At 42.8% G+C, this 27,115-nt stretch overlaps 1 protein-coding gene across 1 annotated transcript in view; it reads left to right on the top strand.

Annotated features, from left to right (window-relative positions):
- The window catches only part of CCDC170 (coiled-coil domain containing 170), a 95,779-nt gene extending 71,187 nt beyond the window's left edge, over positions 1 to 24,592 (top strand). Inside the window, exons 9-12 of the mRNA XM_032407649.1 lie at positions 5,294 to 5,467; positions 8,044 to 8,277; positions 19,967 to 20,203; positions 22,206 to 24,592. Coding sequence (XP_032263540.1) covers positions 5,294 to 5,467; positions 8,044 to 8,277; positions 19,967 to 20,203; positions 22,206 to 22,406 — 846 coding nt within the window. The 3' untranslated portion in view covers positions 22,407 to 24,592. The remainder of the gene's footprint in view (positions 1 to 5,293; positions 5,468 to 8,043; positions 8,278 to 19,966; positions 20,204 to 22,205) is intronic.
- Positions 24,593 to 27,115: the final 2,523 nt, after the last annotated feature.

Raw genomic sequence — 27,115 nt, 5'->3', positions numbered from 1 at the left:
AGGAGGACCAAAGAGAGGTTTTATTGGATGGAATGGGAAGGTACATGTTTGTGGGTCCCAGGAGTCTGCATGGGAAGAAAAAGACAAATGGGATTGGAATTTGGCATGAAAAACACGCTTAGGTTAAAAAGTCCGTACCCTGGAGACTCATTCATGCTCATTTTTCTGTACTTAAAAAAGCCGAGGAAACATCTTGCCTGCATTGAGGGTTGGCTAGGCAAAGATGCGTAAGGGGTCTGTGGGAAATCCTAGTCTAAGTGGATGGGACAGGTAAATGAGGACACAATAATTAATTAATGGAGATAGGTATAAAATTCAACAGGAACTTGGGTAAAGTTCCTATTTCTGTGTGTGAGGAAATGAGCCCTTTTCACATAGGAGGTGGCATTCATGAGAGGCTTTAAATAATGAGTAGGAATTTGTCAGGCAGAAGAGGTGGGGAAGGGATTCAGGGTACAGGGAACAGCAGGAAGGAGGAGGGAATGGAGGTGTGCCAGGCTGCTCAGGAGACCAGTGGGGCACGGGGAGACTGAACATGGTGCATGGTGAGGCCAGAGGCATGAGGAGGCTCTAGAAGCATGTAGGAATAATTGGCATAGAGAAGGCTAATTTCCCAAGGCTTTATCCTATGGGTAACAGGACACCGTAGAAGGTTTCTGAGTAAAAGAAAGTAAAAGAAAGAAAGGGTTTTGAGTCTCTGAAAGCAGACTGGCTCTGAGGACCTAGAGACTTAAAGGCAGAGAGCCCAGCTGAGGGATTCTTAGAATAGTGCAGAATGGAAGCTAATAAATATTTGGACCAAGTAGTGGTTTTATGAATGAAGGGGTAGATTGGAGATATTGGGGAGGGTGAAGGGTATCTGAAAAAGGTGTGTTTGTTGAAATTTTAAGTTTGAAAGGACATGTTGCACCTGAATACAATATGTTACATTGGAAGAAGTCTGACTGCTGGACTGTCCACCTGGATGTCCCACGTGTGCCTTGCACTAAACATATTCCAAATGGAAATGGTCACCTCTCCACAGATTTGCCCCCTCCTGCCTCAGGGATGATGAGGTCATCTGCCTCCAGGTGTCCAAGCCAAAAGCCCCAGAGTCATCCGTAATGCTTCCCTCTTTTTTTTTTTTTTTTTTTAAGATTTTATTTATTTATTTGACAGAGAGAGAGAGGGAACACAAGCAGGGGGAGTGGGAGAGGGAGAAGCAGGCTTCCCGCTGAGCAGGGAGCCCGATGCGGGGCTCGATCCCAGGACCCCGGGATCATGACCTGAGCCGAAGGCAGATGCTTAATGACTAAGCCACTTAGATGTCCCAGTGCTTTCCTCTTTTTAAGCAATTCCTAAACACTGTAGATTCCATCTCCTTAAGGTATCTCAAATACCCTCTGCCCCCAACTCTGTATTTAGTGGCAGTACTTTGACTTAGAGCATTATGGTCATTTGCATGGACTCCAGAAGCAACCTGACAGCTCCCCACTGTGCCGGGGAGGTCTTAATAAGAGGCATGTCTAGTCTTACCTTTCTCCATCTTAAAACTGGGCAGGGGCTCTCTATGGCCCTCAGGCTCAGCTACAGATTCCTTCTCACCATGGCTGAGCATTCTGTGACCTGGCCAGGTCCCCCCCTCCAGGCTTCCCATCACCCTGCCATCTCTCCAGCCCACGGTGGCAAACTCAAGGCCTCTGTGGACCAACAGGGCCCTGCAAGGGTGTGGGGGGATTGAATCCAAAGATATCCATGTTCAAATTTGTAAAAAAAACACTTACCTGGCAAAAAAAAAAAAAAAAGAGCGAGAGAGAGCCCCCTTAGCATCCCATACTGCACATTGCTGTTCTCTCTGAGAGAATGTCCTCCTTAACTCCTTCACCTGGTAGTAGCTGTCCCTTGAAGACTTGGCTCCAATAATCACTTCCTCTGGGAGTCCCTTAGAGGCTTAGTTTTCCTTCATGCAACACGTGCCCGTGTCTGTCACAGCACTTAGGTTTATTATCTTCAGGTTTTTTTTTTTTTTTTTTTAAGATTTATTCATTTATTTGAGAGACAGCGTGTGTGCAGGGGGGAGGGGCAGAGGGAGAGGGAGAGAGAGTCAGCATCGAGCCCGTTGTGGGACTCGATCTCATGACCCTGAGATCACCACCTAAGCTGAAACCAAGAGTTGGACACTTAACTGACTGAGCCACCCAGGTCCCTTTCTTCAGTTTTTAATTCATCTTCTCCAGTCAACTCCAAGATTCTTGAGGCCAGGGGATATTTTTATTTTCTTTTTTTCTGGGTTTCTCCAGCACTTAGGGAAGAGTTAAATAAATAGTATTTAAATTATGAAGAAACATAATAAAAGGCAAAAATTTTAGGTAGATTGTCTCTTCCCTTTTTTTTTCGTTGTAATGACTCATTAATTTTCATTGAGACTGTGCCAAAAGAACTCTCAGTTATGAAAGCGAATTATGTAAACAGATTCCGTCCTGGTAGACTATTCTGTAGATAACCGCCTACAACATGCACATCCTAGTGAGGGGGATGGGCGTGTAAACTAGAAAAGCTAAGTTGTACAGAGTTGAGATTTAGATATAGGTAATTGAGGTTCACACTGAATAGAAGATATCTAGGCTAATCTGTGACTCAAAGAAACAAGCTGTACAGTAAATTCTTCGAGTAACCCTCGCTTTCTGAGGCATAGCCAATATCCTTGAAATGAGCACTTGTTCTGTGGGGTGTTGGCTTGGTCCTGTCTTTATCCCTTTATGCCTGTTATAGATCTTTGCATGCTAAGTGGATGGGTCACCTGTAGACATAGCAAGAGAGGCTTTATACCTCCACGTGAAAGGTACTGATTCTATTTTATTTACAAAACAAACAATAGCAGTTATTTTCCTTTCATTCACAAATGTTAGAAATGAGTAATTCCAGGGGCGCCCAGGTGGCTCAGTCTATTAAGCGTCCAACTCTTGATTTCAGCTCAGGTCATGATCTCAGGGTCATGAGTTGGAGCCCCATGTTGGGCTCCGCACTGGGCGTGGAGCCTGCTTAGGTTTTTCTCTCTCCCTCTCCCTCTGCCCCTCCCCCTCACTCATGTACGCATTCTCTCTCAAAAAAAAAAAAAAAGAAATGAGTAATTCCAAGGGGAGAGCTGATACTGCTTTAAGAAGTGACAAATTGATGGACACCTGGGTGGCTCAGTTGTTAAGCGTCTGCCTTCAGCTCACGTCATGGTCCTGGGGTCCTGGGATCGAGCCCTGCATTGGGCTCCCTGCTCAGCGGGACGCCTGCTTCTCCCTCTCCCACTCCCCCTGCTTGTGTTTCCTCTCGCTGTGTCTGTGTCTCTGTCAAATAAATAAAATCTTCAAGAAAAAAAACAAAAAACAAAAGAAGTGACAAATTGATGATGTGAGAACAAAAGCAACCTATGGTCTTACAGCACAACACAGTAACCCATGGTCTTGTAACACAGCCAATAAGCAATATTTTGCCATGACTGTGCCTCCCAAAGAAGAGATTAAATTTTAGATATGCCATTCAGCAAAATTTGGAAATACTCACAATTTCATCTTGATGACTGAGAGTATAGATAGTTCTGGGCTTCACACTGGCATGATTCAGTCATCAGGGAATTATACTTATTTAAACATATAATTGCCTCAGAGATGCCAGATAGATGAGGACTTACTGCAAGGTGAGGCTAGTTTCAAAGAGAGAACCCAAATCGTGAAGTGATGATACAGAAAACTCATTGATTGGTTCACTCATCCAGCAAGCACTTAGGAAGCCTTACTCTGGCTGGCATGGCCAGAAACCACAGAAATCAAATGGAGGATACAAAAAATACTGATTCAAAGGGATACATGCACCCTGATGTTTATAGCAGCATTATTAACAATAGCCCAATTATGGAAAGAGCCCAAATGTACGTTGACTGATGAATGGATAAAGAAGATGTGGTATGTGTGTGTGTGTGTGATTGTGTGATTGTGTGTGTGTGTGTGTGTGTGTGTGTGTGTGTGTGTTACGGAATATTACTCAGCCATAAAAAAGAATGAAATCTTGTCATTTGCAACAACACGGATAGAACTAGAGTGTATTATGCTAAGTGAAATAAGTCAGTCGGAGAAAGACAAATACCAAATGATTTCACTCATGTGGAATTTAAGAAATAAAACAAATGAGGGGCGCCTGGGTGGCTCAGTCGTTAAGCGTCTGCCTTCGGCTCAGGTCATGATCCCAGGGTCCTGGGACTGAGCCCCGCATTGGGCTCCCTGCTCAGCAGGAAGCCTGCTTCTCCCTCTCCCACTCCCCCTGCTTGTGTTCCCTCTCTCGCTGTGTTTCTCTCTGTCAAATCAATAAATAAAATCTTTAAAAAAAAAATAGAATGAACATTAAGGGGAAAAAAAGAGAAGCAAACCATAAAACAGACTCTTAATTATAGAGAACAAACTGAGGGTTCCTGGAGGGGAGGTGGGCGGGGGATGGGCTAGATGGGTGATGGGTATTAGGGAGGACACCTCTTATGATGAGCACTGAGTGTTGTATGTAAGTGATGAATCACTAAATTCTACTCCTGAAACCAATATTATACTATATGTTAACTAACTAGAATTTAAATTAAAACTTGGAAGAAAGAAAAAGGAAATCAAGTGGAGGAAGATCCTAGAACAGTTTTGTGATGCTAACCTGTTCAAATATGAACCTTTACTTCCTTGATACAGCTCTATTTTACAATGTTATTCCTTAAAGTATGATACATTAAAAACTCTTAAAGACATGTTTTTTGTATAGGATTTTAACTTAAAAAGCAAAAACATTGTCCAAGTGTGTTTGTATGGAGAGAGCTTTGATTTTGGAGTGACTGGAGTGGTAACTGTTGTCATTTTTTTTTTTTTTTTTTTACATTTGAGGCCAGGGCCCACTTAGGTGGGAAAAATTGCCATGGAAGTTTTGTGAGTGGGTAGATCCCAGGGGTTGGATTAACCTGGAAGGGGCACCATGGTAGCAGCAAGTAGCCAAAACAGAGACATGCGGATGTAGTCAGGATGGTGCCAGATTTGTCCCATGGTGAGGTGACGAAGAGTGTCTAATGTTAGGTTGAACATCAAGATCACTGACCAGGAGAGTCAAGTGAATTTGGACAAGAAGCAGGACATGGAACTGGCAGGGTGGTTCAGGAATTCATTACCAGGCACTGGGGTCCCGGGCTGGGCTACAGACTGGGTTTAATGAGACCTATCTGTAAACTTGGGATACTGTGAGATCACCTGATAATTTTGTTTTTGTGTCTCATTTTAATTTTTGTTCTTGGGTTTAGTATCTTAAATTTCTGGATCAGCTCTCAGAGAAAATGAAATTGGACCAGATGGCTGCTGAACTTGGCTTTGACATGCGTCTGGATGTAGTTTTAGCTCGCACGGAGCAGCTGGTCCGTCTCGAGAGCAACGCAGTCATTGAAAACAAGACTATTGCCCACAATTTACAGAGAAAGGTAGGGGATATTGAAACTTGCTTGAGAGAAGGAATTGTGGAGAGACTTAAATATAGAAAAATAATGTACTCCTCCTTCCTATTTACCACTGTAGTTAGGAAACATACAAATACGTATTTAGAATTTGAGTCTCTGTTTCAAGTCTGAGGGATGGTAAGTATATCACCTAAGGTTATGTGTGACTGTGAATAATAGAGACCCCAAATAAAAGTGACTTAAATGACTAGAAGTGGCCCCCCCACCTCACATAAATTTCTGGAGGGAGGCGGCTCAGGGTGAGTGTGGCAAGTCTGCTCTGTAAAGTTTTCAAGGAGCCCAGCTGATTTCAGCTCATTAATCTCCCATCCCTAGGGTGGTCCACATCCTGGTGGTTCAAAACTGTACCTAGAATCATCATGTCTGTGTTCCAGACAGATTTTGGAGAAGAAAGGGATGAAGAAGAGGGATGCAAAAGAGCATGTGTGAGCTGTCTTTTGATGGAGGCTTCCAGAGTTTTCTATGTAAACTTGTATTTATATCCCACGATTCTGATGGCTGAAACTAGCTGCAAGGCAAGCTGGAAACTGTAGTCTTTATTCTGGGTAGCCACTTGCCTCGCAAAGAAACTCACTGTTTATTCTTAAGAGAGATGAGGAGAACTGGGAAACATGTAGCAGTCTCCAACTGGATAAACTCTCTCTCTTTTTTTAAAAAAGATTTTATTTATTTATTTGACAGAGAGAGACACAGCGAGAGAGGGAACATAAGCAGGGGCAGTGGGAGAGGGAGAAGCAGGCTTCCCGCGGAGCAGGTAGCCCGATGCAGGGCTCGATCCCAGGACCCTGGGATCATGACCTGAGCCGAAGGCAGATGCTTAACCAACTGAGCCACCCAGGCGCCCCTGAATAAACTCTCTTGCATTGGATAGTAAAGCGAGAAGAGCTAATTTTCCACTCACTCAAAAGAAGAGAAACAGTTTAGACGAAATAAATGAATGAGTGGATGAAAAGGATAAAAATATAATGATTAGTTATATAATTATTGGCATTGGTGAAAGAAAGAGCAAAACACAGATGTGTTCTCGTAATAGTTCTTAGGAGAAAATTCTGTGGTGGAATTATAGTGTATAGGCTGTGTAATGAGTCACATCTGGGATCCCAGTTTGGTTCCACGAAGCTCTGTGACCTCGGACAAATTACATACCTCTCTGTCTCTGTTTCCTCATATTTAAGATGGGGATAACATCTTCCTCATGAGGTTGTTCATTTTTAATAAAATACATGTTTAAACTCTTGGCTTATAGACTGTAGTCTATTCACATTTGACCTCTTCTCCATTTACTGGATTTTTAGGAATATTTTATTTAAAAAAAAAAGCAGATAACCCTATTACCATCAGAGACATTGAATTGAGCTATAGTTCTTTGAGTTCTCCTCAGATAATGGTTTTCTTCCTCTTTATCCAACACCATTCCTTCTTAGGTATTGTATAATTATTAAAATTACCAGTGTACAGAACTTACCAGTGTAATTTTGCAGTAGAGTGGAATTTGACGTGAAAAAGCTCAAGGAAGGGAATTTGGCTAGAGAAACATTAAAAGGGCTTTGTTAAAGATGGATCTGGGTATGGACCATGCTGTCATAGTTAGACAAGCCTGCGTTTCAGTCTGCCCTTCACATCTCTGAACACTTTACAAATGCGGAGTATATGATTAGGGAAAATGCGACAGTCTTCAGCTCTAACGTTCTAGAATTCTACACGATTCCAATTCCCAGTGTTCGCAACAGATGAAGGAGGGTTCTGTACTTAATATTCTACTCACTAAATGTGACATTTGAAGCCTACGAGGATTTTTTCCCCCCCTTAGAGTCCATAATCTTTTTTTAAAAACCACCATAATTTCCTTCATCAAGTTTGACTGTGAGTGATAAGTGCTGTTTGAAGAACTTGTTCTCTGCTTGGTTTGTGGATGGTATAGGCCAGGCGTATAATAAAGATACCAATGAACTAAAACCTTCTTGATGTCCCTTCTATTTTAAAGATTTTAAACATGTAAGCAAAGGTTTCTCTAAACTCTCTGGTATAGCTTACTTTAAAAATATATCAACTCTCATGTTTGGTGTTGCTCAGTCTGGTTCTAAGGGATTGAAATTAGCCAGTCTAGGTTTTTGGTACTAACCTGCACTCTGGCTTCCTTTAGAAAAGACCAGTGTAAGTATAGTTGCCATGGGGTGGTGGAGAGGATTTTGTCTCTCTACCCTATTCTGATCTTGATAAGCCCATTTTAGTAGTTTTAAAAGTAATTTTATGTGTCTATTATGCTGTACATACTGTGGGAGAGAATCAGATGTTGAAAGCCTACTTCTCTCTGTGTCTTCTGTGGCTCTTTTGTCTCATCCTTTGCAGCTACAAAATTCTTGAAAAAATAGGAATAAAACATGTAATTGGGAAAAGGAATCCAATAACCTTTTTTGGTGGTTTACAAATTAGTCTTATTGAAGTGTAGATAAAGATCAACATGATCCGAGTGATTCATTTATATTTACTGACTGTTCAGTCATTATTTTTTAAAAAAATCCCTGTTTGTATCAAATCAGCTCAGGACTCAGAAAGAAAGGCTGGAGAGCAAAGAACTACATTTGGGCCTCCTGCGGCAGAAAATCGCCCAGCTGGAGGAGGAGAAGCAGGTGCGTTCGGCCTTGGCTGTGGAGAGGGACGAGGCCAATCTCACCCTAAGAAAGTTGCAGAAGAGGGTGGAGAGGCTGCAGAAGGAGCTGAGTGCGTGTCGAGAAGCGAACACAGAGCTCAAAGCCAAGCTGGCTGAGCTGCAGGCAAGTGCTCAGCTTGGTTCCCTTGTTGCTTTTTGCAAGTTACCCCTTTAGTTTATGTGAAAGAGTGGAAGTCTCACAACAGATAGAGCAGAAGAGAAACGGACAAAAGCTTCCTCTGGTTTTCTAGAGTTGTGGGGGAAATGCAAAAGCTACACAAATCAGCATATTAGATCATTGTAGAGTCTCCTCGATAGTTGAACCCAAGCCATGGCTGCTGCGTGAAAATTCCATCAAAAAAGGGTGCTGTAGGTGGAGGGGATGAAGAGGCCACTTCCCGTGATGAGCACTGAGTAAGATGTGGAAGTGTAGAGTCCCTATATTGTACACGTGGAAGGACTAGAACACCGTATATGAACTATCCTGGAATTCAAAGAAAAAAAGAAAAAAAGGGGTGATGTGACGTAGAGAAAATATAAGCATTTCTTCCAAGTGTGGGTGACTGTGGTATTTGGGATCACGTAGGGAGCTATCAGGTGGGAATCTGCTTAGGAAGAAGTGAGCAAATGAGCACAGCCCTTCACTGAGAAGAGTCAGGCAGGCAACAGTGTTTCATGAGCTCGGTGAGATGCCTTATCCCTGGAAGGGAGGAAGGTACTCAGATCAGGGCAGTGTGCTTCCTGGATTTGAAGTGTTCCACTTCTAATCACGACAGAGAAGAAAGGAATGACAACTTAAACAAATTTAATCAGAATCTTTAAATGTCCTGTATGTGTGCCCCCTGGAACGGGTATGTGACTTCACAGGCACATATCACTTCTGGCAGATGTGCGTGTTGTGAATACAGATGTGAATAATGTCCTAGCTCTTTGCAGATGAGCGCTCTGGACTGGACTTCTGGAATGTTTCTGAATCTGGAAACAGACCAAGAGGGAAAAGGAGCCTGGCATTAAGCTAGCACTTAAATATGTATGGTGGGGACAGTATTTTAGGAAATATTTCCTGTTGTATTTTTTTCTTCTGAGTCATTAGCTCTTTTCCCCTGAAGCCCTTCTGAGTTGAGGCTTATTTCTCTCGAGGAGAAAAAGGGCAGACACAGGCCAGGGGTGGGAACATATTTAAAAATAAGGAAAGCAGGAAACAAGGGAAAGCATCTGATGGGGTGCAAAAACTGGGGAGCAAATATCGAGGTAGGTATCTTCCACACCCCCTCACACCTTGAGACTGATCTTTGGGGGGGTGTTGGGGTGGGGGTCCACAAGCCACTGCTCCCACCCTGGTCGGAAGGGGCTGCCGGGGTGCTGAGGCAGCATCTGTGTTGTAAAGCCAGGTTTTCAAATGTCCTGTGGTGGATACAAAGTGTTTCTAGGTGGTGCGTGACAGGGCATTATATAATGTTCAGTCCTGAAGTGAAAAATGGGTTCCCTTTAGTTTTTTCTTCCAATTCTTCCCATTGTCAAGGAGAAAATTTTAATTAGAAGTTATTATGTCTTTACTACTATTATTTACTACTTTACTACTATTATAGCCTTGGGCCTGGGAAGAATCTGTTCTATTCATTGGCTTCCTCATGTGGGAGGAGAGATGAGAATAATTCCCATAATTGGTGTTAAATAGGCAGGTAGCAAAACATAGACTAGGAATGATAAATAAAGTGAACTCGGATTTCAAAACGGGGAAGTAAATTGGGTCATAAAGAAAGGGACATGTTTCATTGTAAGCGTGTGTCATTGGAATAGTTCAAATTCCTCAAAGAAATCTGTGCTAGGAAGGAAGGTAAATAGCACTGGGGATTTCCATACACCGAGCTTGCCCAACTCCTCAAAGCCGGAGGAGAAGAGAATGACATGGAGCAGTCTGGGTGATTGCTAAGGATGACTAAGTGGGGGGGACACTGGGGAGGCCTGATGATGCCTGATGGCTTCCCAGAGGAAGGACCCGAGGGAGGATTTCCTAATAAGACCACCCTGTGTTTCGGAAACAAGGTGCGGTGGTGCTGGAAGGTACCGTGTGAGTTGCCTGGCTTCTTTTCCCTCGTTCCCTCCACCCTGCGGCTGGGGACATCTGGTCCCTACCAACAAATTTCCCCCTTCTCATATAGTGTACTTTTCTGTCCTTGGGAGAAATTAAGAAGCTTAATTTAAAAAGTCAGGGTTGACTCAACCTTGCTGTTTATTTCACTGCTCACCTCATTGTGAAATCTACACGGCTTCGGAGGCTGAGCATCTCTTCTCCATAATGGGGTTGCAGCTGTGCTCTTCCTACGCCGCCCATCCCCTTACCATCTCAGAGCCCCTTGCTTCCCCTGATACTGGGGGCCTGCCTTGCTTTTGCCAGTTTCTAAGAACTGAGCTCCCGTCTCCGAATGACCTGGGCTGGGCCCGACGAAGGGCTGTCAGGACTCAGGGACATTAACTGGCACGTCCCAGCTAGCTCTCCACATGTGGCCAGATACCGTACAGCTAAAATAGAATACTGTGGTGAATGAATATACTATAAAGCCGGGTACAAATATTAGTTGCCATTGTAGCTAATTGTATCACTGCCGAGGGTGGCAGTTTGTACTGTGGGGCTAGAGGAGCCTTTAGACTTAACCACACGCCTCCGGAGCCTGAGTAACGTTGGCCTGCATGGAGCATGGCGGCTCACAGTCTAGCAGCCAACGAGGTGATGATGGACAAGGGATTCCCCATCGGCGACGCCCGGGAACAGGGCCCAGCACCTGCTGGGTGAGAGTGGAGAAAGGGTGGCTTTGGAAGTGGGCCAGCTCCTGGTGAATGGCGCCTTGGGGGTGTGGGTCTGAGGAGGGCGTCTTCCAGGCTACGTGTATTGAGAGTAGTGCTGGGACCCTTAGCCAAGACAGCCCTATAAGCTGGAGATGGTGCTGGGGAGAGAGGAGCCCACGCTTTCTGTAGCAGAAGGGGGAAAACAGCTGGTGGAAATTGAGCCCTGTATCTGAGGAGTATGTTCCCGTTTGGTCGCAACAATATCTGCCTCACATCTGCATCGTATTTCGCCTAGATGATGATAATTGTCTGCAAGTGGTCTTTCCACTTAACCTTTCACAAGCAAGCCTGATTCTTGTAATTAAGTTTTGCTCTTTGGGCGGCGTGATTATGCAACGTGTCGTTCTGGTGATAATGTCAGGTTTACCAGTTTCTTCTTCTAGTGTCCGTGGGGTAAAGCAACATTTTCAGGTGTGGGGCACATAGCTCTTGGGACACATAGAATACTTCTAGGTGCTGCATGACAGGTCACTCTATAATGTTCAATCATAAGGTGAAAAATGGGTTCCCTTTAATTTTTCTTCCAATTCCTTCACTATCAAGGAGAAAATCTTAATTAGAGGTTATTATGTCTTTATGCCCCTAGAACATTTACTAGTCTACATTTTAAATAAAGAATAAACCTTAAGCTCAGGGCTGAGTACAAGCAATAGTACCTAGTCGTACTGTTTTGTTTTCATTGTACAGTGGGGTTTTTTTTCTTCTTTTTAAAAAAATTTTAATTCTAGTATAATTAACACATAGTTATATTAGTTTCAGGTGTATAATATAGTGATCAACTGTTCCATACTGACTCAGGGCTCCTCATGGTCATTGTGCAGTGTTTGCTTTATTGTTATCTTCCAGTTGTGGCAAATTCTACTGAAATCATACAAAATTCCTTTTCATAGAAATAAATTCAGGTAAGTTCAAAAGATGGTTGAGTTAAAGAAAAAAAATGATGACCATAGGTTATATGTGGATATGGGAAAAATTGTGGACGTGGAATGGGAGAAACTGAAGTATAGATGAATAGACTGAAGAAGGGGATGATCCCAGTGATAACCAGATGCAATCAGTAGGTGGACAGAAGCTCGGTCAGCTGTTGCTGACACGATGCTGATGTCCAGAGTCAGGGGGCGGTGGCGGGAGAAGCTGGGCAGCTGGCCAGATCACCCAGGGCCTTGTGTGTCTCCTAAGATGCTTGGACTTGTCTTCTGGGTCCTGGGGAGCCATTGCAGACTTTCAGACGGGAGAGTGAAATCATCAGGGAAGAGACTAAAAAGAAACAGAAACATGGGGGGAGAGCTTTATTTTGCGTAAAGAGATCCACTTTTTTTTTACTAGCTAAGGTTATAGGAAAGGTATAGGAGAGGTGGGATTTGACTGACTCAGGAATGACTCAGGCCCTTCACCACGGACATGGGATGCTAAGTCTGCCTTCCACTAGAGAACAGAGATCTCTCTAACTTCCTAACAGAGTGAATGCTAACTTCATGAATTTCAGAGATTTTAGCTACAAATGACTTTTTATTTTTTTGTTGGAGACATACAATATTAGTGTCTAAGACAGACTAATGATAGCAACTATTTATCTTTGTCCATTGCCTGTGCTCATCCCTGTGCGGACTTTATTATTCATCAGATAACATTTCTGAATGTTAGCTAAGATGGCCTTTTTATCATTTTCTATGGCTGCCATAACCAGTGATCACGAATTAGGTGGCTTAATATGATAGAAATTTTTCTCTCATAATTTTGGAGGCCAGCAGCCTGACAGCAAAGTGTTGGCAAGGTTGATTCCTTTTGGGGAACGAGGGCCCATCCGCTCCATCCTCTCTCTGGGCTTCTGCTTGCTGCTTGCACCTGCGGGATTCTTCTCTGCCACCACCCTTAGGTGACTGTCCCCTCGTGTGTCCCTCCTTCTCTGTTTCTTGTAAGGACACCCACCATTGGTTTTAGGGGCCACCCTATTCCCGGATGATCTCATCGTGAGATCCTTAACCTTAATGATACCTGCAAAGGCCCTTATTCCAAATAAGGTCACATTCTGAGGTTCTGGGTGGATATGTATTTATTTTTTTGGGGGGAGAGGGACACAGTTCAGCCCACTACACTTATTAAATTAAGAATTAATTTCACCATTTATGGAAGGTCGATATAAAAGATATTAATTTGAACTACATTTCTTTGCCTTAAAAAATTCAGGCCATAAAATTCAGCCTTTTAAAGTGTACAGTTCACCAGCTTTTTTCTTAAGACTTTATTTATTTATTTATTTGAGAGAAAAAGAGCACAGGCAGGGGAGGGGCGGAAGGAGAGGGAGAAGCAGACTCCCCTCTGAGCCGGGACCCCAACGCGGAGCTTGATCCCAGGGTCCTGGGATCATGACCTGAGCCGAAGGCAGATGCTTAACCGACTGAGCCGCCCCCACAATTCACTGTTTTTAATACATTGGTGGGGTTGTGCAGGCATCACCACTTCCTAATTCTAAAACATTTCCAGTACCCCCAACTCCCCCCAAAAAAATCCCATACCTATCCCAGTTACTCCCTATTTTCCCCTTCCCCAACGTCTGGAAACCGCTAATTTATTTTCTGTCTTATGGATTTTCCTCTTCTAGGCATTTCATATAAATGGAATCATATAATATGTGGCCTTTTGCCTTTGGCTTCTTTAACTTCGTCTGTTTTCAGGGTTCATCCATGTTGTGCACATATATATTTCATATATATTATATCATGGAGGGAGGAGGGGAGAGAGGGAGGGCTACAGGGAGACTGATTGATTTTAAGAAATTGGCTCATGTGATTATGGAGTTTGGCAAGTTCAAAATCTGCAGGCTTGGCTGGCAGGAAGAGCTGATGTTGCAGTTCTAGTCTAAAGGTTGGATTCTGGTAGAATTCCCTCTTGCTCAGGGAGCGTCACTTTTGTTCTGTTCAGGCCTTCCACGGACTGGATGAAGCCCACCCACGCTATGGAAGGGAAATCTACTTTTACTGAAAGTCCACTAACTTAAATGTTAATCTCTCCCCAGGACACCCTCACAGAAATACCCATGTTTCACCAAATATCTGGGTTCTGTGGGCCAACCCAGGTGACGCATAATATTAACCATCACAATTCCTTTTTATGCCTAATAATATTCCATCGTTTGGATATTCCACACATTGTTTATGCATTCAGCATTTGATGGACATTATGATTGTTTTCAGTTTTTGGCTATTATGAGCAAGGCTGTTAGGAGCATTTGTGTGGAGTTTTTATGCGCATTTCTCTGTCTGTTACAAAACCATGCTTGAAGACCTTGACTCCTAGGTTATCCCAGTCTCCCTTTTTAAGACTCATGCACTACATTTCCCCTGAATTCTCAACCAGGAAAGTGTAGACCTTTCCAGATAACTATTAAATTTTAAGTTGGCAGGCAAACATGATTACTGTAGAAAATCTCTTTTGGAAAGAAAAATATTCTTTTATAGATTACCCTCCCTGTGTTGAGTCAAAATAATTTTAGTATAATATTGCTTTCATATATGCAAACTTAACACTGTATAAAAATTTCTTAATCTTGCTACATTTTTTAAAAAGTGGTCAACAGATTTTTTTCATCATTTAAAAAATTTTATTTATTTATTTTAGAGAGAGAGAGCACATGAGTTGAGGGTGGAGGAGCAGAGGGGGAGGAAAGGGAGGGGGAGAGAATCTCAAGCACAGTCCCCACTGAGCACAGAGCCTGACGGAGGCTTGATCTCACGATCCTGAGATGATGACCGGAGCCAAAACCCAGAGTCAGCCCAACTGACTGAGCCACACAGGTGCCCCAATCTTGCTACATTTTTACCATTGTAAAATTCAGACCAATTGAGAAAGCAAAATGAGGTGTAAAAGTCGAATTGAAAATATTAACGATATTAATTCAATGTGCTAGATTATGTTATTTCACTACAGTCGCCATTCATGAGAAGGTATACTATCAATTGCTTGTGGCCCAGGTTCTTCTGAAGTCTGGCATTCCTGTGGTGTATGTCGCCTGAGGACACCCTGTGCTTTAACTGAATGCTGCAGATACGTTGTTTGTACACACACTGTGACATAGTTTGGCCTTCCCTTGGCATGAACACATTATTATGTATTATGTATTAACTCCACCTTTGCTCTTTTCTCATTAACCTAGAATAATTAAAGTAGCACTACTAGCTGGCACAAACGTAGGTCTTTGCACAAGTGCAAATGCAGGCACTGGAATCATGTGGAAGAACTCCGGAGGATCCCGAAAATGCTTTGTGTAGCTCCTATAACACCAGCTGCTTCTCAGCCTGTGTCGGTTATGATTAGTTTCAGCTAAATATATTGGAACACCCCTGTAATAACAGTGGCTTAGACAGAAGAGATGTTTATTCCTCTGTCACGGAAAAGAAGACGTGCCATGCTTAGCAGGATGGCTCTGTGGTCATCAGCAATCCTGCCTCACTGTTCTAGTAATAGCTTTCATCCTCAATGCTGCTTCCTAACACGAGCTAGCTGCCGGGGCTCTGGCCTCATTCCAGCCACCAGCGAGGAGGAAATGCGGGAGGACACCCTGCAGGCCACTTTCCAGGAACAGTACAATGCTTTGTATCTCCATTGGCCAGAACTTAGTCCCTGGGCCTCCCTTAGATGAAGTCAGCTTGAGAAATGGGTCTATTCTGGGCAGTAAGAACAAAAGAAAGAATAGATATTTGGTGGAGAGGTATCTGCTTTCTGTCTGTACCCCGTGGCCCAATTTTAGTAGGGACCTGTGCCCCCAAATCAGTAGTCAGATAACCAAAAATTAGTGAAAAGCCATTGTTATCTTCATTGTAGTCTCTCAAGTAAACACTAAAAGGAATAACATTCTTTAGCCAGCAGCAAAGGTCTCTCCCTCTTGCTACCTCTCTTGATTATCTCCCATGCAAGACAGCTGCTCCCCGTGCTCCTTCTCCACTCCAGAACTTTCTCCAGCCCGGTCAGTGCAGCCTTTCTTTATATATATTTCTTGTAACCTACCATCTTGGGCTCAATGGATCTCCAATAGTAGATTGGGATTGAGTTTGAGCTCTCCCTACTTTGTGTGCACCAAGCAGAAGCTACAAGGAAGAACTTCTTGGGCTGTGGAATGATGGGAGTGGAGGTGTGCTCACACTGCCAAGTTGAACACCTTCCTCTGTTTTCTGCTTCAGTTTCCTTCTGCTGAAATCCTTGTGGTTCTCTTTAGGAGGGGTGCAGCATGTATTTGGGCCACAGGGACACTCTCCCACTTCGTCTTCAGGGCACCAGCGTGCAGTGCCTAGCTCCTGCAGGGTTGCATTTTCAATGCGGCTTCTCGAAAGCCCTCCAGTTAGAGAATTTAAGTCCTCTGTGGGATTCAACCTATCAGATTTTAAGTTCAATAACCATCTCTTTCAGGGCCTTGGGCCCTTTTAACATGAGAGAAAATTATTTACCAGATTTTGACTTTTTTTCACTCAAGGAGGCTGACACTAGATAGGGTGTTCCCTGGATGTAAAGGCCACTCGGAGCCTTCTCTATCCCTGCTGGAGTCTGGGTGGCACATCGGTCTTGTTGATGACCAGTTCTGCCCCACTGGAAGACCATTAGGAGCACAGGCCCTTGCTGAACTCTGGGCTGGATTCAGGAAGCTCCTTCCGGAGGATTAAGAAACCAGCTTAGGGGCCGCCTGGGTGGCTCAGTCCTTAAGCGTCTGCCTTTGGCTCAGGTCATGATCCCAGGGTCCTGGGATCGAGCCCCGCATCGGGCTCCCTGCTCTGCGGGGAAGCCTGCTTCTCCCTCTCTTACTCCCCCTGCTTGTGTTCCCTCTCTCGCTGTGTCTCTCTCTGTCAAATAAATAAATAAAATCTTAAAAAAAGAAACCAGCTTAGGCATACCCCACTTCCAGGAATCTCGTTTGTTGGGTTTGATTTAGGACCCCAAGGTCTCTGTCATCCCCTGGCTTTTAGTTCTGTTCTGGTGGCTTGGCTCAGAGCTCCATGACTTTCCTTTGCTCCCTGATGGCAAGAATTGAGGCAGCCTTTAGGATTGTGATAAAGTCTCATATTTTTCAGACATTTTTGGCTATGAATTCTTCTCATTAGGACCTGATTTATGGACTTCTAGCTCTCCAAGCTGTGTTCCGTCACTTTTGGTAGATAGCCCACTGTAAATGTTTTTCCAATCTGAGCAGAAAGGCTGAAAGTATCCTTTAATATAAGCTTTTGAATTCAGTATCCCAATCCCAGCAAATTCCCTCTTGGCCACATAGTCTCTCTGCAGCAATGTGATAATTTGCACATGAAGGGAATCGCTTTGTTTTAAAAGGAGATACCTTTGTTTTAAAATTGATAAACATTTCATTCGTGTCATGTCCCCCAGTTTGTAATATGTTTGATAGTCGACAGACTATGTTATTTAGAGCAGCTGCTTTTCTAATTTATAAATAAGTATACATATATGTTCAAAAACGTTTACGGAGAGGATGCACGTTGTATTGATCATGCGTGGGACGGTTCCCTTTCCCGACTTTTTGTTTTGAAAAATTTCAAATCTAGAGAACAGTTGCAAGAATAGTATAATGGACAGTATTTTATTCTTCACATAATGATTTACATAATAACTTAACATTTTTACCAATTGCTCTGTTTTGCCTAATGAGGGCAGGAGGTTTTCTTTTTTGCTGAACCATTTGAGAGTAAGTTACATGCATCGTGACACGTCACCCCTAAATACCAGGTATCTCTTAAGAACAAGAGTATTCTTTGATGTGACCCCTGTACATCATCACACCCAGGAAGCAACGTTGAGGCAATACTCTATTATGCTGTATCCAATACGCTGTTCATTTTCCGGTATGGGTTTTGATAACCTGGAATCCATGAATGATCCGCAAGGTCAGCCTCTGCAGACCTGAACTTAGTGGGTGGCAGTAACTTGGCTCAAGTGCTGGGTCTTCTAATGCCATTTCATTGGCTCAAAAACTGACTCCGAGTTCCTTCCCTCAACTGTGGTTGGCATTGTCTCGCCCGCGGATTTCTCAAGCTGCAGTGGTGGTTTTTATGCCTTCTTGATCGCAAGTCCCACAGCAGCTGTCAGTTTTCCGAGGATTTCCTTTCTCCTGCATGGAGCCAGTTCAAAGCTTTGAACTTGTCCAGGCATGGCTGCCATCGGCCTCCTCTCTGTGGGAAAAGAAACTAAATTTCTTCAGAGGTTGTGTTATAGTAGAGGAAAGCAAATTTCCGTTATCTAATTTCAGAACATTTTCATCACCCCTAAAAACAGCCCATTGGCAATTACTCCCCAGTCTCCCCTCCCACCAGTCCATGGCCTTTTTTAGATCTTTCATATGAATGGAAAAATACAATAAGTGGTCTTTCATTACTGGCTTTTCTCTTAGCAGACGTTTTTTCAATGTTCATCCATAGCATGTATCAGTACTTCATTCTTTCTTATTGGCGAATAACATTCCGTTGTATGGATCTACAACATTTCATTTATCTACTCGTTGGTTGATGGATATTTGGGTTGTTGTTACTTTTTGGTGATTATGAATAGTCCTTCTGTGAACATTTGTGGGCAGGTTTTGTGTGACAGAAGTTTTCAATTCTCTGGAATATATAAACCTAGAAGTGGAATTGCTAGCTCATGTGTTAACTCTGAGCTTAACATTTTGAAAACTGGAAAACTGTTTCTCACAGCTGCACCATTTTGCCCTCCCACCAGCGGCACGTGAGGGTTCCGATTTCTCTACACCCTCGTCAACACTTGTGACTGTCTCTCTTTTTGACTGTAGCTATCCCCGAGGATGTTAAATGGTAGCTTGTTCATATTTATTTTTAATGGTCAGTGTTAAAAATTTTGTGCCAAATATGTAAAACTACCTCCAATTCTTTTTTTTTTTAATGTGGTAAAATATCCATAACATAAAAGTTACCATTTGAGCCATTTTTAAGTGTACAATTCAGTGGCATTAAGTACGTTCACAGTGTTGTGCAACCATCACCACCATCCATTTCCAGAACTTTTTATCATCCTAAACTGAAACTCAGTGCCCATTAAATAACTCCCCATTCCTCCCTTGGGGATGGAATTCTATAATGAATTAGCCTATCTTGGGTACCTCCTATAAATGGAATTATGCAATATCTATCCTTTTGTGTCTGGCTTATCTTATTTGTTGTAATGTCCAAAGTTCACCTATGTCGTAGTATTTGTCAGAATTTCAAACTTTTTTTTTTAATTTTATTTTATTATGTTAATCACCATACATTACATCATTAGTTTTTGATGTCAAATTCTTTTTTGTAAGCAGATCTGGCAAAATTTTAAATACTAAGCTAATAAAGAAAATGCTCTTTGTGTTGACTTTAAGATCCTGGGACTGCTTCCTAGAGAGCAGCACCCCCACCCCTTTCCTCTTGTTTGTAGTGGAATGCTATGGGCACCTCATGCCTCCCATACTCATTGGTCAAGTCAGAAGGCATTTCTTCTGAAATATTTCTGTTCTAGATTTTCCTTATGGCAGTAGTGAAGACTTACTAAGGGGATTTTAGTTGGGCTCCCTTGTCATAGACCACTAACAAAGGAGATATTTTACTTTTCCTAGTGTTTCTATGCTGGGGACGACCCTTTTGTAGGGCCCAAAGTGCAAGTTGCTTTTGCCTATGGAGTTCATTAGAGTCTGTGTGTAGGTACCAGCAGACTTTATTTTAATCTTTAACCCCAGAATTGTGCTATCTACCATTTGTCTCATTGGTTTTCCAAATAATGGTACTCTGACATGTTTATAAACTGTAACTGCCTTAAGGCATGTTTGTCCAGTGTGTATGCTTAGCAAAGTCTGTATAACTGGGATGGATTCCATTCTTTATTTATAAAAAAGTTATTAAGTGAATTTCATTGACTTCTAGTTTATCTTGTTGATACAATTGTCCAAAACAAATACGAAAGAAATTATTAGCGTTCTCTTGACTTCGTAGATTAAAACTTTGGAACAGACCAAAGCCACTGAAGACCTAAATAAGTCCAGAGACAAACTTGAGAAGATGAAGGAGAAAGCTGAGAAAAAGCTAATGTCTGTCAAGTCAGAACTGGATACCACAGAGCACGAGGCTCAGGAGGATAAAGAGAGGGCCAGGAATATGATGGAAGTGGTAACCAGCGAAATGAAGACACTAAAAAAATGTCTGGAAGAAGCAGAAACAAGAGAAAAGCAGGTGGGTAGAAATCTGGGGGTGAAATCTTGTTTAGGAAACGATGGGACAATTCAAAAGCTTGGTCATTTTTCGTACGTTTCTTCAAAAACAATTTACAAAGCTTTCTTTATCGTTTCAATATATCTGCTTGCCCTCTCACATCTTTCTGGAATTAAAATGACCATTATGATTTACTCTGCTAAGAAAAATAATTCACGGTTTGATGGCACGAATCGTAGGAAAGAAAAAGACCTTCTCATCAAAGCAGTGGAAAGGCTGTGGAAAGCCAGGTTCTGGTTGTGGAGAGGTTTTGATTATGTTCACTGATTGCCTCTGAAGTTTGCATCATCCCAGGCTTCAACCTCAGGAGGGAAAGCTTATCTCCAGCAGAGATCAGTGTCAGGAAACTGTCCCACCTCTCAAACAGTGGCACCCAGACTCGATGGCCAACCTTGCCCAGATGTAAGCTATAAACCGTGCTCACTCACTGACTGGTTGTAAGGAGGAGAGTTTTATCTGGTGAGCACATCAGGAGGTCAGGCATAAAGAAACTGTCCCGGGCAGCCTGACCCCCATTGCTTTTGGCTTTCATCTCCCTCTGTTGCTGAAGCTCAAAAGGGCAGAGAGTGGACTCTGATCTTAGGATTTTCTTTTTTTTTTTTCCTCTTCGGCTGCCTCTGCTTTGGCTCATGTGTCAGGCAACGTTGAGGAAGGCCAAACTATAAAGTGTGTGTTCTCAGAGGGAAACCTCTCAGGAATGAAGAGCCTTGACCATATGTGAAAGGGGAGAAAAGTTTGAGGGGAACTTTTTCATCAGGGACACTAGGCTGGAGAGGGTATTGTGTTCCCCCAAACTGGACTCAGCATGGGAAGGAGGTTGGGAAGTGAAGGAAGACAGGGTGAGAATGTTTGGAAGGCACTCTTCCTGGAGGCAATGTCTATTGGGTCACATCTTTCCAAAATGGAAGGTACTTCTAGCAAGCGGTTTCCCAGATAGCCCTGACTTACCTGCTTCTGCTCTAGCACAGAATCACAGCAACCAGCGTACGAGAATTTAAGGGGTCTGAGGCACATTTGCATCCATGGTCTCCAACCTCCCCACCTCTCCATTTTTCCTTTTGTGATGGACGGAGAGTAGTCCCAGAGAGTCTACTGTTATGGGTTGTGAAGGAGGCTGTCATGTGATGTGATCTGGTCATTTTTTTAGTAGTCCTTCTGTTTTTATCAGCTCATACTTTCTTGCCCTTTGTTCTTCCTTTAGCTTAAGAGTTTCCATGCCCAGGGGCACATGGGTGGCTCAGTCAGGTAAGTGCCCGACTCTTGGTTTTGGCTCAGGTCACGGTCTCAGGGTTGTGAGATCGAGCCCCACGTTGGACTCCACAATCAGCGTGGAGTCTGCTGGAGATTCTCTCTCCCTCTCCCTCTGCACCCCCATCTCACACACACACACACACACTCACACTCTCTCTCTCTCAAATAAATAAATAAATAAATAAATAAAATCTTAAAAAAAAAGTTTCCATGCCCAGTTAAAATTCCAGTGGGTAAGTACTTATCACCCATGGATACAACCACACCTTTGTAAAGCACTTCTTAGTATATAGAACACATACACAGTCATTGTTTCATTGGATCCAAATTTCAGAACAGCCCTGAGAAGTAGGTGTATGGTTATTCCCACCGGGAAGTGAGAACACGGAGTCTTAGGTCAGGGTCTCATTCATGGTTGCCTAACCGAGATTCTTGACCTGGTAGCCAATGCCGCACTAATTGGCTCATGAGAAAAGAGGTTATGAAATCACTGAAAGTTGGGGATGAAAGCATGTTAGAGGTAATTTAGTAGATGGCACCTTCCTATTTTATAAGTGAGAGGACTGAGGTTAAAGACAGTAAGTGATTTGCCTACCTCATGCACACCTGGGCTTTCCACGGGTTTTTTTTGTTTGTTTGGTTGGTTGCATTTGGACTAGCAGTAGCTGATACATTTTGTTCTCACCCTTTGTGTGTGTGTTTGATATTACAGCTGGTGGACTTCAGGGAGGTGGTTTCCCAGATGCTGGGCTTGAACGTGACCAGTCTTGCGCTTCCAGACTATGAAATCATCAAATGTCTTGAAAGACTGATCCATTCACATCAGCATCACTTTGTCACCTGTGCCTGCCTCAAAGATGTGATGCCTGGGGGAGATAGGCAACCACAGAGTCACTTAAAACTCCTTCATTGAATACCATCTCTCTTGGGGGAGGTGGAGCTAAGAGATGGGACACAACTGTCAATTTCACAAATTCCCCAAGCCTTTGACATTGATCAGTGTGTGAATACCATATATTTCGATGACCATGCATGTGAATCCATCATTTGCAAAAAAGGATCTCAGAGGTGCCAGCTGTAGGTTAATGTTTGACACTAAGAACACCTGTTATTTTTTTTGCTAGCACTTTGGGACCCAGAAGAAGTCCAGTAGATTGCATATCTAGAATGGGCAATGGTGGTAGGAGATTAACATTTATGGGATTCTTTTTTTATGAGTCAGGGGCTTTACTACCCAATTTAATTCTCATAATGGTCACGTGGAGAAGCTTTAATGTTTTATTTTACAACCTCTCTGGGGCTCAGAGAGGGTGTTACCTACCCAAGATTGTAGTTGGTTAGTGATTGAACGAGCAGCCTTACCACGTTGGCCCTTGGTCAAAGGCGGTGCCTTCTCTGCTACTCTACACTCCTCCAGTTTCTCCTGAAAGCCTGTGATCCTGGTGAAAATTGCCCCCATAAAGGAAGGCAAACATTCATACATTCAATCAAGTCCAAAAAGTGACTGAGATTCATGAGTGTCACGCATATGATTTCTTTAAAAAGCATTACAACTAATTATTTGGATAAAACATACATAGGTCTGAGGTCCTATGAGAAACCTACCGGTTTTAAATGTTGCTGCCAGATCATATTTGGTGGTAATTTTTCATGTTTGAACAGGGTTGGTCTCAGTCCTTTAAAAGTGAAACCTTTAATGTGAAACCGATAAGATGAAGAAATCCTGCCCAGGTTTACTCACCAATATATTACATGTACTGACAGCAAGAGTACTTTTTTAGGACCAGGGTTTTATTACAAATTTCCATCACTTTCTGCCTTCTTTTTAAATTTCTATTTCACAAGTATTTTTCAGGAAACCATATTCTTAACTTTATTGAGAAAAACTTTTACTTTTTTGGGTGATTATCTTATTTTTGCCATATGAAAATATGTCTGAAAAAAAGCATTGGTGTCTAATTAAAGGAGGGGGGAAAGAGATTACATTCAAACATTAAGAGAAAAAGTAAATTCTAGAGGAAAGAAAAGGAGTTTGACACTTAGAGGCCGGATGACAGATCACACAGAGGGAGAATGACTAAGGATGTCCCCTGGGGAATGGGTCAGGGTTGCCTGGCTTTCTCCCTTGTGTGCAAGGACAGTATGAAGTAGCATTTGTGACTGATTAAATATACCTGCACAGCCATGACTGAGGACATGAGCTAGGGCTGCAACAGGCAGGAGACTTGGCCTTGTATTTTCCCAGCGGAAGGCCTGTGGTCTCTGGAGATCCCTCCCCCCCACCACACTCCAAAGATGCAATGGCTACTGGTCTGGACCCACACTTACCCAGAGAGGTAGAGGCGACTTTACTGGTTGGGTCTCTAGAGGACTGAATTGCTGAGTGGCTGTGTTTCATCCATGCCATGGAAAGGTGGAGGGTGTTTAGAGATGGAGGGATTGTTTTTATACCTTCCCTCTGTTTTCATTCTCCAAATACAATCTTTAGTGAGCTTCACTTATTTTCTCTGTAAATTTCATTTTCGACGCTATTCAGAGATACTTTTAACAGCATCACTTTAAAACCATGAACTGGCATAATAATATGTTTCCGTTTCTGGTGGAAAGACTACACACGGCATAAGAAAAAGAAGTTCTGTTTATATATATAGTCCATAGACACAGTAACTATTTGTCATTCGGATAAATTGAAATCCCTTAATAAAGCCATTTCTCTCCTTGTTGAAACGCCAGTTGATCGTTGGCTTTCCCTCTGTGGCATTCATTCTAGAATTGGCAACCCAGGCTCACATTTTTGTGTTAGATTTTTGTTCTTCCATAATACCCATGTATATTTTATGTTGTCCAATAAAATGTGTTAGATTGATGAGATTTTCTAAATAGGGCTTTAAAATATTTAACACCAACTCTTCTACCAAATACACTTGAGTGATAATTGCCTTTGAGATTATTATTCTGGTCATTGAGACATTTAAATGTATGCATAAAACATCTCAATTAGGAAAAAAAAGAAGCCTGAGCCATCTAAATTTTCAGTTCTACCTTGTAGTCTGTCTTACTGATGAACGTGAGTGATTCAAGGTCAAGGGGTGATGGGCTGAAAAGTGGTTAAACAGTGTCTCCATTATTTATATTGTAATAATACTTAGGACTTAGAAGTGGAGTTTATTCTTCACTGGGAAGCATTTCACGGTTATATAACCTTGGATCGGGAAGGCTCTGCCTGCTCTATGCAGTAACGATCTTATCCACATTATTGCACAACTCCACTTAGCTTCTCATCAGTAAGTGTGGTCTGGATGCTTCTCTCTCCCCTATGCAGCCTCCATACCGTTACGCCTGCGCCTTTGTATAAAAACCATCGCTCATTTGAGACTCCTATTAACGGATATATAACTTTCTTCTGGTCTTCTTTGCAGTTACCTACTAACATCCTGTCTGTTCTTCCTACTTAAGACTATTGCAGATGGTTCATTGGTGTCTTCTCCACCCTGTTAAGTACTGCCTTCATCTTGGATGACTTTAGTGCCCATAAGGAAAACTCATACAACACCCTATCTTTAGTTTCTTGGCCTTCTTGACCCCCATACATTTACCTCCTTTAGTTTCAGCTACTTAAACCTTAGATTGCAGTTTATAGTAATTCAACTTAGACTACCTTCAGTTGGGGCGCCTGGGTGGCTCAGTTGGTTAAGCATCTGCCTTCGGCACAGGTCATGATTCCAGGGTCTTGGGATTGAGTCCTGCATCAGGCTCCCTGCTCAGTGGGAAGTCTGCTTCTCTCTCTGCTCCTCCCCCACACCCCGTTTGTGCTCTCTCTCTCTCAAAAATAAATAAATAAAATCTTTAAAAAATTATATTTAGACTAACTTCACCCAAAGAGAATTTGGTGGTGGTGGGGGGCTCATTTGAAAGATTCAGGTAGACTAGCTTCAGCATGGTTAGATCCAGTGATTTAAAATTGTTATTTGGATTCTTCTCGCTTCTACCCATCTTTCATTTCTCCTTGATTTGCTTGTCTTTGCATGTTGGTCTCACTTTCTCCTTCTGGAGGTGGTTCCTCCATGCTGCTGGAAAGATGGCCACAAGCAGCTACGTGATGTTTACAACTCATAGCTGAGGAAATGAGAGACTCTGCCTCCAACATTCAGGGAAAGAATGTCAGGAAAGAAGAGTCTGATCATCTCTTCTTGGTCATGTACTCATCCCTCAACCAAGCACTTTAGGCAGGGGATGAACTCATTGGCCTGCATCCCATGCCGACTCCTGTAGCAGAGGCGGGGTGGGATGAGGTTCCCGGGTGATCTGTTCAACCAAAAGCGCATGTAATGACAGAAGGAAAACTCCCCAAAGGAAGAGAAGCTGGACAGGCACACAACACACGTCTATGACACATGGTCCAATTTAGAATCTTCTAATCACCTACAACTTCTCCACCTCTGAAATCTTCAAATCTCCATAAACTCTTACCATTGCAGACCTCCATCTCTTTACCCCCACACAGTTGTTCTTTGAGTCTCCTTGGTTCTCCTATTTTTCTCCCTACTAGCCTTGGCATCTGGGGTCAGCAGAGATCCTCTGGTTCCTTTCTTCAATCATTCTTTTCCTAGCACCTTGAACTCCTTGTGCCCTTGCCCCTCTCCCCTCAGATTTCAATTAATCCCAACTAACAATGTTTCTGCTGCTTTTCCTGCCCCACCCGATGAGACTGGGGGAAATCACAGGTGGGCATGCCAAACTCAGGTCTGTTGGTCTCACCTGAGCCCTCTGTACTAACCAGTAATCCTCCACAGTGTTCTGCTTAGAGCTCACTGCCATTTTCTGAAATGACTCTTGCAAATCTTTTTCTCTTCCTCAAGGCTCTTAACCTTTCTCTTTCTTCACTGTCAGCAGATAATCTTGTCTCCTATTTCACCCACAAAATAGAAGCCATTACAGGAAATATCTTCAATATCAGATCCTAAAATAGCCTGCTATGTGTGCACACCCCTCATTGCCTTCTTCCCTCTTCCTGCCTTGGACTCTTTCCTCCCCCCGGCTGCTTGCATCCAAGCAACTTCATCCCATCAGTTGTCCTCTCTTCAACCTCACGTTCATATGGCTCCTTTCCCTCTGCATTCAAATGTGTTCATTTTAAATCAGTCCTTCTACTCTGCAACAACTTCTGTGTAGGGCCTCACTTCCCTCTCTTTCTTCACAGTTGAGCCACTTGAAAGTGTGGTTTTTATGGCTGTCTTTCTGGTCTTACCTCTCATTCCTGTCATTGTCTGCGGCAGCCTGGCTTCGGTCACCACTTACCCAGCTCTTGCATTTTTTGTTAGCAAACCTCTGTTAGTTTTAAAATGCTTGTTTTGCTTGATCTTTCTGTAACATGTAATACAGTTGACCATTTCCTTCTCAAATCATTCTTTTGCATTAGCTTCCATGATGTGGCATTCAATTCATTTCTTTCCCTCTGCCTCTCTGGGTTCTTGAGTCAGATTATTTTAAGGTTATAAGAAACAGAAGTGAAATAAGCGTTTAATGTAAGGATAAGTGTGGATATGAGCGTGGGTGGGAATCTTGACCTCACCGTCAGAACTCAGTGAGGAACAATCATACATCTCAGAAACCGGAATGTAG

Source organism: Phoca vitulina, unplaced genomic scaffold, assembly GCF_004348235.1.
Source record: "Phoca vitulina isolate PV1807 unplaced genomic scaffold, GSC_HSeal_1.0 scaffold9, whole genome shotgun sequence".
Classification (NCBI taxonomy): domain Eukaryota; kingdom Metazoa; phylum Chordata; class Mammalia; order Carnivora; family Phocidae; genus Phoca; species Phoca vitulina.
The sequence above is the reverse complement of the archived record's forward strand: the minus strand, read 5'-3'. Positions and strand labels throughout refer to the sequence as shown.